Source organism: Protopterus annectens, chromosome 14.part0 (assembly GCF_019279795.1).
Source record: "Protopterus annectens isolate FY-2018-M chromosome 14.part0, PAN1.0, whole genome shotgun sequence".
In the NCBI taxonomy this organism is placed as follows: Eukaryota; Metazoa; Chordata; order Ceratodontiformes; family Protopteridae; genus Protopterus; species Protopterus annectens.
In genome coordinates, this window is record NC_056748.1 from 126,841,488 (window position 1) to 126,857,220 (window position 15,733).

General features: G+C 40.0%; 1 protein-coding gene across 3 annotated transcripts in view; it reads right to left on the reverse strand.

Annotated features, from left to right (window-relative positions):
• Nucleotides 1–15,733, reverse strand: part of GPAM (glycerol-3-phosphate acyltransferase, mitochondrial) — a 921,522-nt gene that overhangs the window by 208,997 nt on the left and 696,792 nt on the right. For all 3 annotated transcript variants that reach the window (XM_044055836.1, XM_044055838.1, XM_044055837.1), the window contains exon 16: nt 2,370–2,634. In XM_044055836.1, the coding sequence (XP_043911771.1) occupies nt 2,370–2,634 (265 nt within the window). The remainder of the gene's footprint in view (nt 1–2,369; nt 2,635–15,733) is intronic.

Consider the following 15,733-nt stretch of genomic DNA (forward strand, 5'->3'; position numbering starts at 1 on the left):
CTGCTGTCAAGAGTCTATGCTACCCTTTCAAAAATTTAAGCCAGCTTCATTAGACAGGATCTTCCCTTGACAAAGCCAGACTGCTTAGGCCCTAGCCTGATGAAATTTTTAGTATCATAGTTCATCATGCCAGTTATATGTTCCATGGCTTTGCAAATAAGACTCATCAGGCTGATGGGCCTATAATTCATGGAGTCAGTGGTGGAGCCACCCTTGTGGAGTGGCATCACTACTGCTGTCAACCCTCAGGGACAAAGCCAGTGGCTAGACTCAAGTTAAACAGTTTAAGAAGTATTTACTATTATTTAGAAAATATTCAGGCACACTTTCTGGTCCTATGGAGGAAGTACTTTTGTCTTGGAGAGCACCTTTGGTACATATTCTATAATGATGATGGGGGGGGGGGTCTTTGAGATTTAGAGATACGTGGGCTTTGGGTAGCTGCCTCTGTGGTAACATTTGCACTGAATTTGTTTGCTAGTGCACTGGCAATGACTACTGGATCAAGTAAGTGGTGCCCTCATGAATAAGTTCAGAGCAACGTTTAATCTCATTTCTCAGTTTCCTAACATAATTAAAGAATGAATCAGTAATCATCCTAAGCTTCAGATGCTAACCTAAGTTCAGTGGCTGCTTTAGTAGACCTAATGTTATTTTTCAAGATTTTACATAATTTTCTGACTTGAGAGATAAAGCTCTCTACTAACCCATTAGTTTAAAAGTCGAACACTGAAGTTCTTATCTGTTTTACCTTAAAATACAATATACTTCTGGTTGCTTAAAGTTCCACTTTTAAAGTTCCTCACTGAAATGAAATGATCCTTGCAATTTACACATTTGATACTGGTCAACATATACTGCTATGCCAAACACAACCCACAGTTAGGCTCTTGGTATGTCTTGACAAAATCCAGTTAGGCTTGTTGCACTCCTTGAGTAGATTCACATGAAATCCTTAATTTTTCCTGGTATTTTCTGCTCTGGCTCCACTGTTGACCTCAAAATCTTTCTTTGAGAAAAGGAAACAATTCTAACATTGTGGGCTTTCAGCTCTTCTTTTAACAGCATTTCTCCATGTGATTCAATGTCAGGGCTATAGCCACTCAAAAAGTGCAAAGAAATGGATCGAGGACATTTGGTCATGTTAACTAGTATCGCCAAAAACGAACATGGGTATTTCACAATACTAAGTGGGTGGAGGAGTCCGCCCTATGCCAGAGTCTCAAGTAATTGGTGGAGAAGTCTATGCGCCTCTACTGGCCAGTGTGTGCTCACTATAAAGCCTAGCAACCCTGAGTCAATAAGCTACCAGCTGTCTGGTGTCCAGTTGGCTGGCTTGGGCAACCTGAATACTTCTGCTGACTGAAAGATGGCCATAAAACCAATTAACCTGCCAAACATGAATTAAGGATTACTACACTCAGTGCAGGCTCACTGACAGGATGCAACTTGGAAGTGAGTATATGAAGAAAATGACAGGCTGGTCACCTTGTGTATCCAGAGGACAAGATGGAAGGTCAGTGCAGGAAAGCCATTTGGCTTGGGATCCACATTCTACTGCTTAAAGGGAAGGCAGACTAGAAGACAAAACACAGATGATTTTAAGGATTCAGGCACTGCTTTATTTACTAGCTATCTCTAGGACAGGTTGCTGGTCTTTCTTCCATGTTCTGGTGGGTCCTTAAATGTCACATGCTTCAGCCTACCTCAGTGGAGTTTAAAATAAAAGTAGAACAAACCTTTATTTTAACAACCATCTTTACACAAAACTTAATAGATGAGGACAGGGTGAGCTGCAAATAGTACAAAGGCCATGCTTACTTATAAAAGGCATCAGCAAATGATTACAGGAATTATTTAGTTCTCAGCATGCTGAAGAAATGATCACATTCAAGCAGTGAGGTTGCAGGACAAAAAAAAAAAAAAAAACAAGAAAAAGAAATCAACTTGATTAGAAAGCTTTAGTGGAATCTTGAGTGAATGGGTCCTGCAATAGTAAGGAACAAAGGTAAAAGAGAGTTACTGAAATTATTTACAAGGAAAGTAGCAACTTATGAAAAACTGCTAAAGGAAACAGTTTACTGGGATTCTTTTGTGAACACAAAAGAATTCTGTAGTTATTAAAATGAAGAAACACCTAGTTTTACACCACATTTATAGGGCTGAAAAGTCAGTGTTTTAAAGCTTCAAAACCACTTACAGCAGAAAATATCTAACTAATCTATTACCAGCTTTTCTTCTGGGAGTTCAGAACAATTAACAGTGCAAAATGAATAAGTGAGCCCTTAAAATGTCAAATCATTCTTCAAGCATTTTAGGACCACTTTTGTTAAGGTAAGCTTTTGAACAATACACAGTTTAATACATACCAATAATCGCCTCTGCAATGAAGACATGCAGAATGCCATTGCTGTAAAAATTCAGTTCAAACATTGCAGGGATAGTTGTTTTTGGAATGATGAAGAATTCGTTATTACGGCTTGTGTTCTTAACAGTCACACAATTCCCCAGCAAATGTAAAGCGTGCATGACAACGTCATCACAATTGCCTGAAAAGCCGAGGTCAAAGTCTCGAGCTAGAACCTCTTCCTTCATGGAGAAGAAATCTTCAACCAGCTTAGAAAGATCAACTCCCTGAAAAAAAAAATTTATTGATATTTTTATTCTTCAGTTAGAACACTAGATTTAAGAACCTAAAAATACTCCCTTCCATATACTTCACTCTAGCACCTTTTACATTTAGTACTTTCCAATGACAATAAGATTCACACCTACTGTACTTACAATAAAAGTACATATTTTCACTAGCACGTTTTCCAGTTTTGAATACAGATATAATGGGGGAATCCTGCACTGATCATGGAAGAGCATTCCATTTGTGTTTCAATCACAGAGGCTTTATCCTGTCCTCCATTCCCTCATATACATTTGACACAAACATGATGAAGAGTATAAAAAACAGAAAACGAAGATGCCCACAAGTTTCAGAAAGTACAGTTTTGTACCTACCATAAATGTAGATGTTCAAGTGTTCACACTACTGCAGTCATCACACTTGGGTTATCCTGCCGTCAGGCGGTCCCGCAGCCGGCCTGAATTCCAAAGTCTTGGTCTGGCGTCAGTTGCTGTCGCTTCTTCCCCGACGTCAGTGCGCCAGGGGTATATAAGAGGCATCCGATGCCATTTTCTTCAGTTTTTCTTGCCCCAGATGTCAGGTGCCCCCAATAGGTAGGCAAAAAAAAAAAAAAATATATATATATAATATATATATATATATATATATATATATATATATATATATACATATACAGCTATATAAAAATAAAACAAAACCCTTAGGCACAAGCAAATACACCACAGAAGTAGTATAGGATAGAGTGGTAGAGATAAGTACAGCTAGTTCAGAGGGGATGGAGGGAGGGTAACCTGGACTGCAGCAGGGTGAACACTCGAACATCTACATTTATGGTAGGTACAAAACTGTACTATGTTCATCGCATTACCCTGCTGCAGTCATCACACTTGAGTTGAATCCCAAAGCTAAGGATGGATGGTGGAGTCAAACAGGGTTAGAAGAGGCTAGTAGGCCCTGCAAAACTGCAGTGGCAAAACCAGCTCTAGTCTTGGAGTATAGAGGTAAGTGATGGTGTTTGGTGAAGGTGTGCACTGAACTCCAAGTTGCAGCTTCCAGAATATCCTTGGTTGGCACTCCCCTGAGAAAGGCTGCTGATGTAGCTGTAGCCCTGGTGGAGTGGGACCTAATGTTAGCAGGTACCGGTTTCCCATGATGTGTGTAGCAGAAATGTATGTAATGCCCTATCCATTTAGAAATGGTCTGTTTTGAGATAGCTTTTCCTTGTAATCCTGTAGCATAGGCTACAAAGAGCTGGTCAGTTTTTCTGAAAGCCTTAGTTTTATCAAAGTAGTAACGTAATTGCCTGTGAATGTCCAAAGAGTGCAGGAGTCTTTCTCCTCTGTTCTGGGGATTTGGGAGAATGTGGGCAAGTGAATGTTTTGGTTTAGGGCCACACTGGATACCACCTTTGGCATAAAGGAAGGATTAGTTCGTAGAGAGACTCTGTCTTGATGAAAAATGAGGAAAGGTTCCACTGCCATTAGTGCCTGTAGCTCTGAGACTCTTCTAGCTGAGGTTATTGCTAGTAGTAAGGCAGTTTTCCATGAAAGAAATTTTAAATCAGCTGAAAATGCTGGTTCAAAGGGCGGCAGTGTAAACTTTTCCAGAACAAAGTTGAGATCCCAAGTAGGTGTTGGAGCTCTCCTTGGCGGTCTTAAGTTCTTAGGAGTGGATGTGAGAATAAAGGAGGATCCGTGCTATAATGAGCTGAAATTGCGGAGGCGTGGATCTTAATAGATGAAAAGGAAAGTCCTTTGTGTAACATCTCTGTTAAATATTGTAGAATCTAAGGGATGCTTGGATCAAGGGGATTTAGGCCTTTAGCCTGGTTCCAGGCGCAAAATCTTTTCCATTTGTCTGAATAGGTTTTCCTGGTGCTGGGTCTCCTGGCCTCCAGAATGACATCCATAACAGCTTTGGATAAAGGTGTTGGCTGGTTGTTTAGGTAATTTGCCATGCAGCCAGGTTTAAAGTCTTGAGCTGGCTGTGTAGGATCTGATTGCCTCGCTGGGTGAGCAGGTGAGGAATTTGTGGCAAAATCCATGGTGGGCCTTGGGCCATGTTCCTTAAAACTGGATACCAATGCTGGTGTGGCTAGTCTGGTGCAATGAGTATCATTTGTGGCCTCTCTAATCTGACTTTCAGCAGTACCTTTGCTAGAAGAGGCAGTGGAGGGAAGGCATACACTGTTAATGTTTTCCAACCGAATGAGAGGGCGTCCACTTTCCAAGCTAGTGGATGGAAGGTCCTTGTGCAAAATTTTTGAAGTTGGTAGTTGTGGCGGCTTGCAAACAGATCTATGTCTGGGCATCCCCATTTTTGAGCTATCATTGCAAATACTTGTGGATCTAGTTTCCATTCATGTGGATCCATGATGTTTCTGCTTAGGTCGTCTGCCAATGTGTTTTTCTTCCCTGGCAGGAACTGTGCTTGTAATTGAACCTGGTAAGACAGTGCAATGTTCCACAAGGTCATTGCTTGCCTGCACAGAGAGTAGGAATGTGTGCCCCCTTGCTTGTTTATGTACCACATTACTGTGATATTGTCCGTCTTTATTATTAGTTGTCCTGGTTGTAGAAGGTCCTTGAAAGCTGTTAGGGCATTCTGTACTGCTAGCATTTCTTTTTGATTGATATGCAGATGCCTCTGATCTGTAGTCCATTTGCCCTGAATGCACTGCCCTGCCATGTGTGCTCCACAGGCATAGTCTGATGCATCTGTTGTCATAGTTTGCCTGGCTGTGGGTAAGGTGAAAGGCTGACCCTTGTTGAGGTGACATGCCTGTGCCCACCATAGAAACTCCTCTTGAAGGCAGGGAATGAGTGGAATCATTGCTTCCAAGCTGTGGCTGTGCTGAGTCCATACACTTTTCAGGTACCATTGTAATTTCCTCATATGCAGTTTTGCAAATGGTATTAGTAGTATGCAAGATGCCATGAATCCCAATGCCTGCAGAATTTTTCTTGCAGGGAGTTGGGTCTTTGTTGCCATTAATTTGAAATATTGAATCAGCTGTTGTTGCTTGTCTGGCATGAGATAAGCCATCTGGGCCATTGTATTCAAGCTGGCACCCAGGAATATAATGTTTTGTGAGGGCACTAGTTTTGATTTCTGTTCGTTTACTGGGTACCCTAGGCAACTTAGAAGGTGTTTGACAAATGCCAGATGCTTTAAAAGAATGTCCTTGCTTTCTGCTTGAATACGGCAGTCGTCCAGGTATGGGTATATTTGAATTCCTCTTTGTCTGCAGTATGCAATTACTGGTGCCAGGCATTTTGTGAAGACCCGGGGCGCAGTAGATAAACCAAAGGGCAGTGCAGAGAATTGACAATGCATTGAACCTGCAATGAAGCGGAGGCATCTTCTGCAATTTTGTCTGACAGGGACATGCAGGTATGCCTCCTTGAGGTTCAAAGTGACTAGCCAAGCATTCTTGCCCAGCATGGGAAGAAGCTGCTGTAGTGTTAGCATCTTGAATTTTGGTACTTGCAGATAGGTGTTCAAAATTGAAAGATCCAGAATGAGTCTCCATGCTTTGACCTTTCTTGGGACTAGGAAGAGCCTTGAGTAAAATCCTTGTCCTTGCTCCTGTGTAGGTACCTGTTGAATGGCTCTCATGTTCATGAGAGCTGTAATTTGTTTTTGTGCCTCTGTCCATTGATTTGGTGGCAGGTTTGGCATTCCTTTGATCCTTGGTAAGGTATGAAAGTGGAATCTGTATCCTTGAGAGACAATGTTTAGAACCCATTTGTCTTTTGTGATGATGTGCCAGTTGTCTGCAAAAAATGCTAGTTTTCCTCCCAAGGGAGTTGCCAGGAGAGATTTGCTTGGTAGTTTGAGGATAGAGTCATTGTGTTTGTCTTCTGCTAGCTTGGGGCCTGTCTTCTCCTCCTTTCTGGGTAGCAGAACCCCATTGGCGAGGCTTGTAAGGGCCCTGTGACTGACCTCTGCCCCTTGGGCGTCTGTATTTGCCCCTCTGTGATCTGTCTGAAGCTGAACAGGACCAGTTTTTTGTTGGCCAATTTCTGCTGAAACGAGGGGGTTGTACCTGCAAAAATTCCTTGACCGTCTGCATAGACTTTGCCTTATCCTCCATTTTCTTTAAAACCTCTTCTGCTTTGACACCAAATAATACATCCTGCTGTAAAGGTGCATCCAATAATTTTGCTTTAACATGGTCAGGGAGGGTTTGTTCTTTTAACCAAGCATGTCTACGTATGACAGAGCCAGTAACAGCTGCTCTACAGGAAGCTTCCAATGAATCAAATCCGCATTGTAAAGTATGTTTGCCCACCTGTTCAGCTGCATGCAACAGATCCTGCATTTCCTTGAATTCAGACTGTTCTGAATGTGTGCTCATTTTTTGTTTTAACTGAGACATTAGAAATTGTTGATACTTCAACATGTAAAACTGGCAATTTAATGCTCTCATAACCAGAGTTGCTGAGGTGTATATTTTCTTTCCCCATCTATCTAGGGCTCTGGAATCCCTTTCAGAGGGCACAGGATTTTTAGCCATAGACGCTTTTGCTCTCTTAGGACCCTGGGAAATTGTTTCTGGGTCAGCTACAGGGCTTTTATAAAGGAATTTGTGTGAGTCAGGTACTTTGCAGTATCGGTCTGGTTTGGCTGGAGCAGGAGGTAGAGAGTCTGGATTTAAACTAGACTCCAAGTAAACATCATCCACAATATCTAAAACAGGAGGGATAGTAAGAGGTCTGTGCTGGGGTAGTAAAAGGAACTCTCTGAGCCTTTTCTTAGAATCTGAGTAATCCTGGCCTTCCCAGTGGAAATGTTCCCTCATGGTATGTAAAGTTTCCCCAAAGGAGTAGTCTTCAGGGGAGATGCTGTCCTGTTCCTCAGAAGAATCTGAGGAGAGAGAAACCTGGTCATAGGATGCATAATCCTCCTCTTGTCTTGGTCTTTGATTTAATGGTGAGTGTAGTCGGTCTGAAGACACCTTCTGTAACATATAAAGAAAAGTGTAAGACTTTTAAACTTTTATTAACCAGATATAGGAACCTTGTAGTGGAAAACTGGTATTTTAATAAGTGTCTCGGACTGAGGATCCAGAAATTTCCTAGTAACATTAATTATGAGGTTGAGAATGAATTGTTTAAGAATATTAGTAACATTTTTAATGAATGTGGATTGTCTGTTATAAAAGCACTTATGAAACATAATGAGAACAAAATGATATCTGAAAAGAAGACCTACTTTGAATATATATACTATAGAAATATACAAGATGAAAACATCTAAGCTTAGAAGGGATTTGCATGAATAATAACCATAGGAGAACCCACTGTTTGAAGGGACCCTACCATAGACCATACACAGGTTATACTTTTCTAGAACTGAACAGGTAGAATAGACAATGACAGAATATTTGATGATAATATCAATGATTATCAGGAGAATAACTACAATAGAGAAGAATACATCCCTTTAGAAGATGCAGGCCTACAACAGGGGAATGCACAAACAGAATTGAGAAGTAGTTTGATGGTGTTTGAGAATAGTTTTAATATTTTTAATTATACTGACATGGAGATTAATGAGACTTTCACCTGTTTACTAATAGATGTTAAGTTATTTAGTAGGAAGTTAAATTTTACGGTTATTTTTAAAGATACAGAATTATCTGTTGGACAAGGAATTTAAAATATGTATAACCCACCATTACAGCATGATATTTAATAACTATTACTACAATACCAAGAAGAATGTAAGTAATCCAGTAATTCCAGCTATTTTGGTATAGCCATATATATAGACACCAAATTAAAGGGTACCACTCTAAATATTGCCATTTATTGGTAGATTCTTGGGACTTCCTGAAAAGATTGGAAGTTTGACAACTGTTATACCCCATTCTATAGGGTTGGAATGGTTTGAAAAGATATTAACTGAATTGGACTTTGCATCTGACTTTTATCAATATATTACATATTTATTTTGTGGACAGGACCAGAAATTACCATTAGTGAGTTTATTGAATATATTAATAACAGCACCTCATTTCTTAGGTTTACCAATGAAATTTATAAAGATACAACACATTACCTTGATGTAACTATTTATAAGGATGAAGCAGCTAAAAGATATAAATCTACCATTTATAGGAAAAAGAACTTTTCCAATGCTTATTTACACTATGAGAGTGACCATCCTATTCATTTGAAAAAGAACATTGTCAAAGGGCAAATGATTCGTGTGTCTAGGATGACAACAGAACAAGAAGTTTTTTTAAAGGAAATAGACATTTTAGAAAATATGTTTCAAACACAGACCATTAAAAATTTGTAATAGAAAGAAGAGAAACTAACTACCCACCTTTACTTGGGTTTGATTACCATCTGAGGGAAACTGTGGGCATTACAAATGTTGGAAACAAACTAAATGACACTAAAACAATCCCATATTTGACTTTAACATACCACCAAAATATTGGACTTATAGTTACAGAAGGAATTTCAATTTGAAAATATCTTAGAAAGGGTCTTAATGACAATATTTCTATATTACCAGCATTAAAATTGTTATCCCAGGACCCTAGAAACATATTTAGACTTTATATATTTATACACATTTTTTATATCCTATTATATACATTTTTCATCAGAATATATGTTCATATATATATATATATATATATATATATATGTATATATATATATATATATATATATATATATATTAGATTAGTTCTAGTTCATGTATTGTATCATATATATATCCATATTTTTATATATATTTATATTTATGTATTGTACATTTTATTCTAGGAATATACCTATGTAACATTCAATACAGGTTGTTATAGCACTTTAAAGGAATGGTGGATAATTAATTAATTAATTATCAATCAATTATGCAAAGCACATTAATCATTGTTATTGGCTATGATATAAAAGAATGCCATTGGCTGCTTTTTTTGATTCTGAAGAGGTCTCCGCACGGATAAAGCGCTCAATCCTGTTTTATTTTTGTTATGGAATAAAGTTCATATTTTGCTAATCTTGTTTTTCGATGGTTCCTGGAATTTTTGGTGGAGTTTTTGAAGCAAGAAGACAGCCTTTATAGATCCGTGGTGCTGTGTTTTATTTTTGGTACTGTATTTTCAATTGTATATTTTCTTTCCCCATCTATCTAGGGCTCTGGAATCCCTTTCAGAGGGCACAGGATTTTTAGCCATAGAAGCTTTTGCTCCCTTAGGACCCTGGGAAATTGTTTCTGGGTCAGCTACAGGGCTTTTATAAAGGAATTTGTGTGAGTCAGGTACTTTGTAGTATCTGTCTGGTTTGGCTGGAGCAGGAGGTAGAGAGTCTGGATTTAAACTAGACTCCAAGTAAACATCATCCACAATATCTAAAACAGGAGGGATAGCAAGAGGTCTGTGCTGGGGTAGTAAAAGGAACTCTCGGAGCCTTTTCTTAGAATCAGAGTAATCCTGGCCTTCCCAGTGGAAATGTTTCCTCATGGTATGTAAAGTTTCCCCAAAGGAGTAGTCTTCAGGGGGAGATGCTGAGGGAATAGAGTCTTCAGCATCAGAGTCTTCATAAGGTGGAAAAGTGTAATCCTGTTCCTCAGAAGAATCTGAGGAGAGAGAAACCTGGTCATAGGATGCATAATCCTCCTATTGTCTTGGTCTTTTATCAGGAGGGGGCTGGGAACCCCTGATAAGGGTAATCAAATCTTCAGCCATCTTAAGCATCTATTTCTTAGGCATGGGGCCTTGCACTGTAGACCGATGTACAGTTTTCTTAGGTTTTAAAGGAGTTTTAAGCTTAGCATAAGATTTAATGGTGAGTGTAGTCGGTCTGAAGACACATATGTAACCGAAGGTGTTTCCACTGCACCGGTGTCTACTTCTGCTCCAGTGTCGGTAGATGGCTGCATCGGCCTAGTAGGCTCCGCTTGGGAATCTGCAGCAGACTGGGGTTCCTGCTCTGCGGTCGTCAGGGGCTGCATAGGCGCCTCAATGAAAACCGGAGAACCGGCGACAGGCCCAGCTGAGGCCTCGGAGTCTGGCTTGTTCCTAGGCTGCCTGTCCTTATCCTTGCGTTTTTTATGTATGGTGGTTGTCGGCTGCTACGACGGCATGATATAATTAAATTTCCTACCAAAGTAAAGTCAAAACGGCATTTGATAGTATGTTTAATTAAATCTAGCGCAAAACTGACAACCTGTGACGTTGTGGTCTGGGCCTAGGCAAGGAATACAATAGGAATGGAAGTCCTTATGAGGTATTTGCTTCCCACAAGAAATGCAATAGCTTTATTGAAGACTTTGGACTGAAATTCAAATTGAAAATCTCAGGTGTCAGCCGACCGGCACTTGCGAACTGCTTCTGCTTCGGGCACCACGCGGCAAGAAAGACTGAAGAAAATGGCATTGGATGCCTCTTATATGCCTCTGCCGCACTGACATCAGGGAAGAAGCGTCAGCAACCGACACCGGACCAAGACTTTGGAATTCGAGACGACTGCGGGACCGCCTGACGGCAGGATAACCCAAGTGTGATGACTGCAGCGGGGTAACACAATGAACATCTACGTTTACTGGAAAAAATGACTGCTTTCGTCCCACCTGTAAACTGTGAACTTCAGATTTAAAAAATTCTCTCTTCAACTTTTAAATAATCAAGTTAACACTGCCATTTAGTGGATAAATGGCTACAAATAAGTGCGTTGATTATACTTTAGTATTATATTTTAGTGATTTATGTATAATATGGAACTTTATCATGATTTTTAGAGAGGATTATGCTATTTATTGTAACATTTTCAGAGTTAATATAGGTAACGTAGCCATTTATCCACTAGATGCATTTCCAATAAGCATTGTACCCGAAACTTGTGGGCGTCTGATGTTTTTGTTTTTTATGCTTTGGTTGTTCTACAGTTCATGTTTTTTTGGTTATTTATGATGAACAGTATAATAAGTACTGGATAAAGGACTAACCTCTGTATCACTTCACTCCTATAACACAACCCACTGTCTCCTGTCCTCTAACATGCTACAACACAACTCAATGTCTCCTATCTTCGAGCATATTATAACACAACCCACAGTCTGCTATCCTAGAACATGTTATACCACAGCCCACTGTCTCCTATCCTTGAACATGGCACAACACAACCCACTGTGTGTCCCATCCTCTAACATGCTAGAATACAACCCACGGTCTCCTAGCATGACATAACACAACCCACTGTCTCCTATCCTCCATCACGGCATGAGACAACCCACTGTCTCATATGCTCTAACTTGCTATTGCCTCAGACTTGCTGCCAACCACTGCAGTTCCACCTACAAGAGTGGAACTAAGTCAGAGGCTTTTCTGTTATGCAAGAAGACCACACCCACTACACTTCCACTGTCAAGTTCTGTAGTAATCGAAACATAACACTGGATCAAGTCTGACTGAGAGCTCCTTTTGGCCAACAACCCATACTGTCTTGAAAATGTCTTCTAGGAATGCAAAGGACTATACAAGTACAATTTTCTTCATGACTTTCTTTCTGTTCCAGCACTGTTAGCTGAACCTGCCTATAGTCCTCTATGTTCTTCCTGCCTCTCCCTTTATACACATTTGCCATCTTGCACTCTTCATACACTTCACCACTGGCCAGTCATCTACTGAAGATAGCTATCAGGGCAATCTGCCAGCAGATTGGCCAGTCATCTACTGAAAATAACCATCAGGGCAATCTGCCAGCAAACTGGCTGGTAACCTACTGAAGATCTTCACCAGGGGATCAGCCGGCACACTGACCAGGCTCTTGAGGACAAAAGAAGACAGCTAATCTGATCCCACTGCATTAGCCCCTCTTAACAGCAGACAGTTCTCTCCATCTTCTTCCTCTGTCCTGAGCTAGCTTGTTCTTAAAGCATCCTAAACTCCCTTTCCTTTAAAAGATCATAGAAAAAGTTATACATTCCTGTCATCAGTGTTCCCTTCTCATCCTTATTCAGCCTAAGACTGTTCATTCCTTCTTTCTTTTTGTAATAGTTGTAAGAGACCTACACTCCATTTCCTGTCCTTATATGCCAACTCCCCTTCAACCTGTGCTTTTGCTGCCCTTATTATCTTTGTCTCTCTACTTGTTTCCAAGTGCTGGTACTGTTCCCCTTGTCACTTCTCCCTTCTTATACTTGTATGTCCTCTCTTCTAACTGATGTCCTTCCATTACTACGTAGTTACATCAGGTTTTTCCTTCCCCCTCCCTTTTTAACTATTCTTCAAATCCTTCTTCAGAGCCTTACGTTCTTCATGCTGACTTATTCCCAGACCTTGTCCTCACCACTGTCACAGGTCAATCAAAGTGATCAGAGTAACAATAAAGAGTAAAAACAGCATGCATGTACTGTAAGTCAATCATTTTATAAGGCATCAAAAGATATTTTAGAAAAAAATGGAGTAAAGCTGTTTTTAACGAATACTTAGAATAAAAAATATCACAAAACTATCTAATTCTGCCTGGAGGGAGGTTACACTTCAGTCCCTTATCTCTCTCTTGATCCTCTCCCCTTGAAATTATCCTAAGCCACCCACCCGAAGCCCCACAGCAATGTCTTTACCCTTGGTGTTTTACCCTTCCCCCACTGCAAACCACACAGTCATATCATCATCACTAGAAAACAATTGCTTTAATTGTACAAGTCTGACTGCCGTTTTGATTCCCAACATCCAGAATGTTATCCTGTGTTGTACAGTTCAATGGCAGATGGGTAAACCTACGGTCAGAGAAGTGAAACCCCACGCCCTCTTTTGTCTACAACTACAGGATCTCTGAGTCTGCCCTACACACATTCAGATCTCCCAAAAGTCAGACCCCAATTTTACTCACCTCCTTGAAATTTGTTTTAGTCTCTCATACTTCACTTTGGCGCCACACCCCATATTAACAATAAATACACCTACCCTAAGTTCTAACCCTTGTAATTTCCTAGTGCTCTCCTTGGGATGGTGCTGATTCTCATCTTCCGCTCTGCAATCAATATCTTTCTTCTATTTAAGCTGGCATTTCATATCCCCTCTTATGAAGATTACCACTCCCTCTGCATCCATCCTCTTTTTTTCCAAAACAACTTGCACCTTGGCACCTCTGGGTCTCACTTTCTTCTTGTATCCACCCATTTTTCTAGACACCAGCAAAGTCTCCCCCCTCTGCATTTGTCACTTTCTATTGCTTTTGCCTAATAGTAAATTTCAGGCAGTCAAGACACTCATGTTTGAGGAAAGCCTAGCAAGGAAGTTGAAGCTGGGCTTTCATCCAAAACAATGTGCCTCAATGGTCTGAAATGCACTACAAAATTATGGTACACTGCAAATAACTTGGGCAAGCTTGAGAACCACTCTGAAGGAACAGCTGTGTATTCAGTATAACTGTTTAGTTTTTAAGGGAATCCTCCTTTGTGAATGTATTACAAAGATATTTCATTCTGTTGTCTTCCATTTAGTTATTTTTCTGTCTCTAAACTTGGGAAGTAAGGACCATCCAGGCACTGACTGATGGTGATTATCATGCATAGAAGGCTCCAGAAATCACAGGATACTGAGAACACATAAATGTTACAAATTATATCTGCAGTCCTCCTCAGTAGAGTAAATGATTGAGGAGATCCTAATCTGTAATAAAACCTCCTGGGAGTCAAAGAATAGCCATTAGGTAAAGGGTCAAAAGGTCAAAGCAATGAAGCAGCAAAGGAAGTCAGACTCCTAGTCACAATCCAATTATATTTGTATTTGTATTCAACATCTGGCAAAGGTGTGAACTGGTAACTCCATGGTCATGGCAAGCAGTTTTTAAAAGAAAGCACAGAAATCAGGCACATTCCATCCTTGACAGAGTAGACTTTGGTGACAGTAAGCAGTGATCTACTAAAATGTGTCTGCTTAGCAAATGCCAAGAGTCCACTCCCTAGAACAAAGATGACAAAATATTTTGTCTTCTGCAACTCATACCCTTACTTTGTGGACAGCCTAAATTGGAAGTGCAAATCCATGATGTGATGGCCCCTTTTCTCTATTGGCTTTCTGCATCCTCAATGAAAAACAGTGACAAAATGGACTGGTAATCCTTATGAAAGACCAAAGATGGTTTTCCAGTAAACCAAGCAGAAGGTGGGCTCTGTAAAACATAACAAAGAACCCGCATGAGAAACTGATTCACTTGCTAGTTCTGACTCATATTCCTGTCTTTTTCAATGTCATGTTGGGCAGAAATGCCTAAAACATGTACCCTAACCAGAGAATAATGACACCCAAATCATTTGGATGCAAAACGTAGGTTGTGGAACCACAAAATACTTCTCCATTTAACTCGCAGCCTCATCCACTCAGTAAAAAATTGCCTGATGAGAACAGGCATCCTAATGACTTCAGTTGCCTCCGAAAATTATGCTGCAAAGTTAAACGGTATCAATGGATCTAAGCAGTCGTTATGACCTGACACAGAGCCAGATGTCACCCTGACCATGTGGTACTACTTTGGCTTGCCCTACGAAGTTATTTTGCACTGCCAAAAACCTGAGAGCCTGAAATTACATCCTTTTGGCTATCAAAGGCAAAAAGGATGAGATTTGGTCTTTTGTGTCTAAAGTTTAAGATTAGGCATAGTATATATTTATTTAAATCTGTTGACTGGATAAACACACTAATCCATTTGAACATATTTCAGGTATAGCTCAGGGAATAACAACAAAAGATAACAGCCAACTGTATATAATGCCATGGCTGAAAGTATGCAATGCACACAATGTACTGAGATCATATCTTCTAACAATATTTTTTAGATATAAACTATAACCATATTCATATAAAAGATCACCCATCAGAGCAGATCAGCTAGTAAACAAATAGAAACTCTTTTAAGACTTAAAGTATTTAGGGCACTGAATGCTAAACATGAACCTCAAAATCAAGATCCAAAGTGAGTGAAAGGCAGAAACTGGCAGGAATAGGGTTAGATGGGGTATGCGAGGTGGCATGGAACATCACATTATATGCTGGCAGGACATGCAGACATATCGTTAAGCCAGGCAGCAAAAAGAAAAAAAAAAAACAACCAAGCTGGATGTAACGGTGGG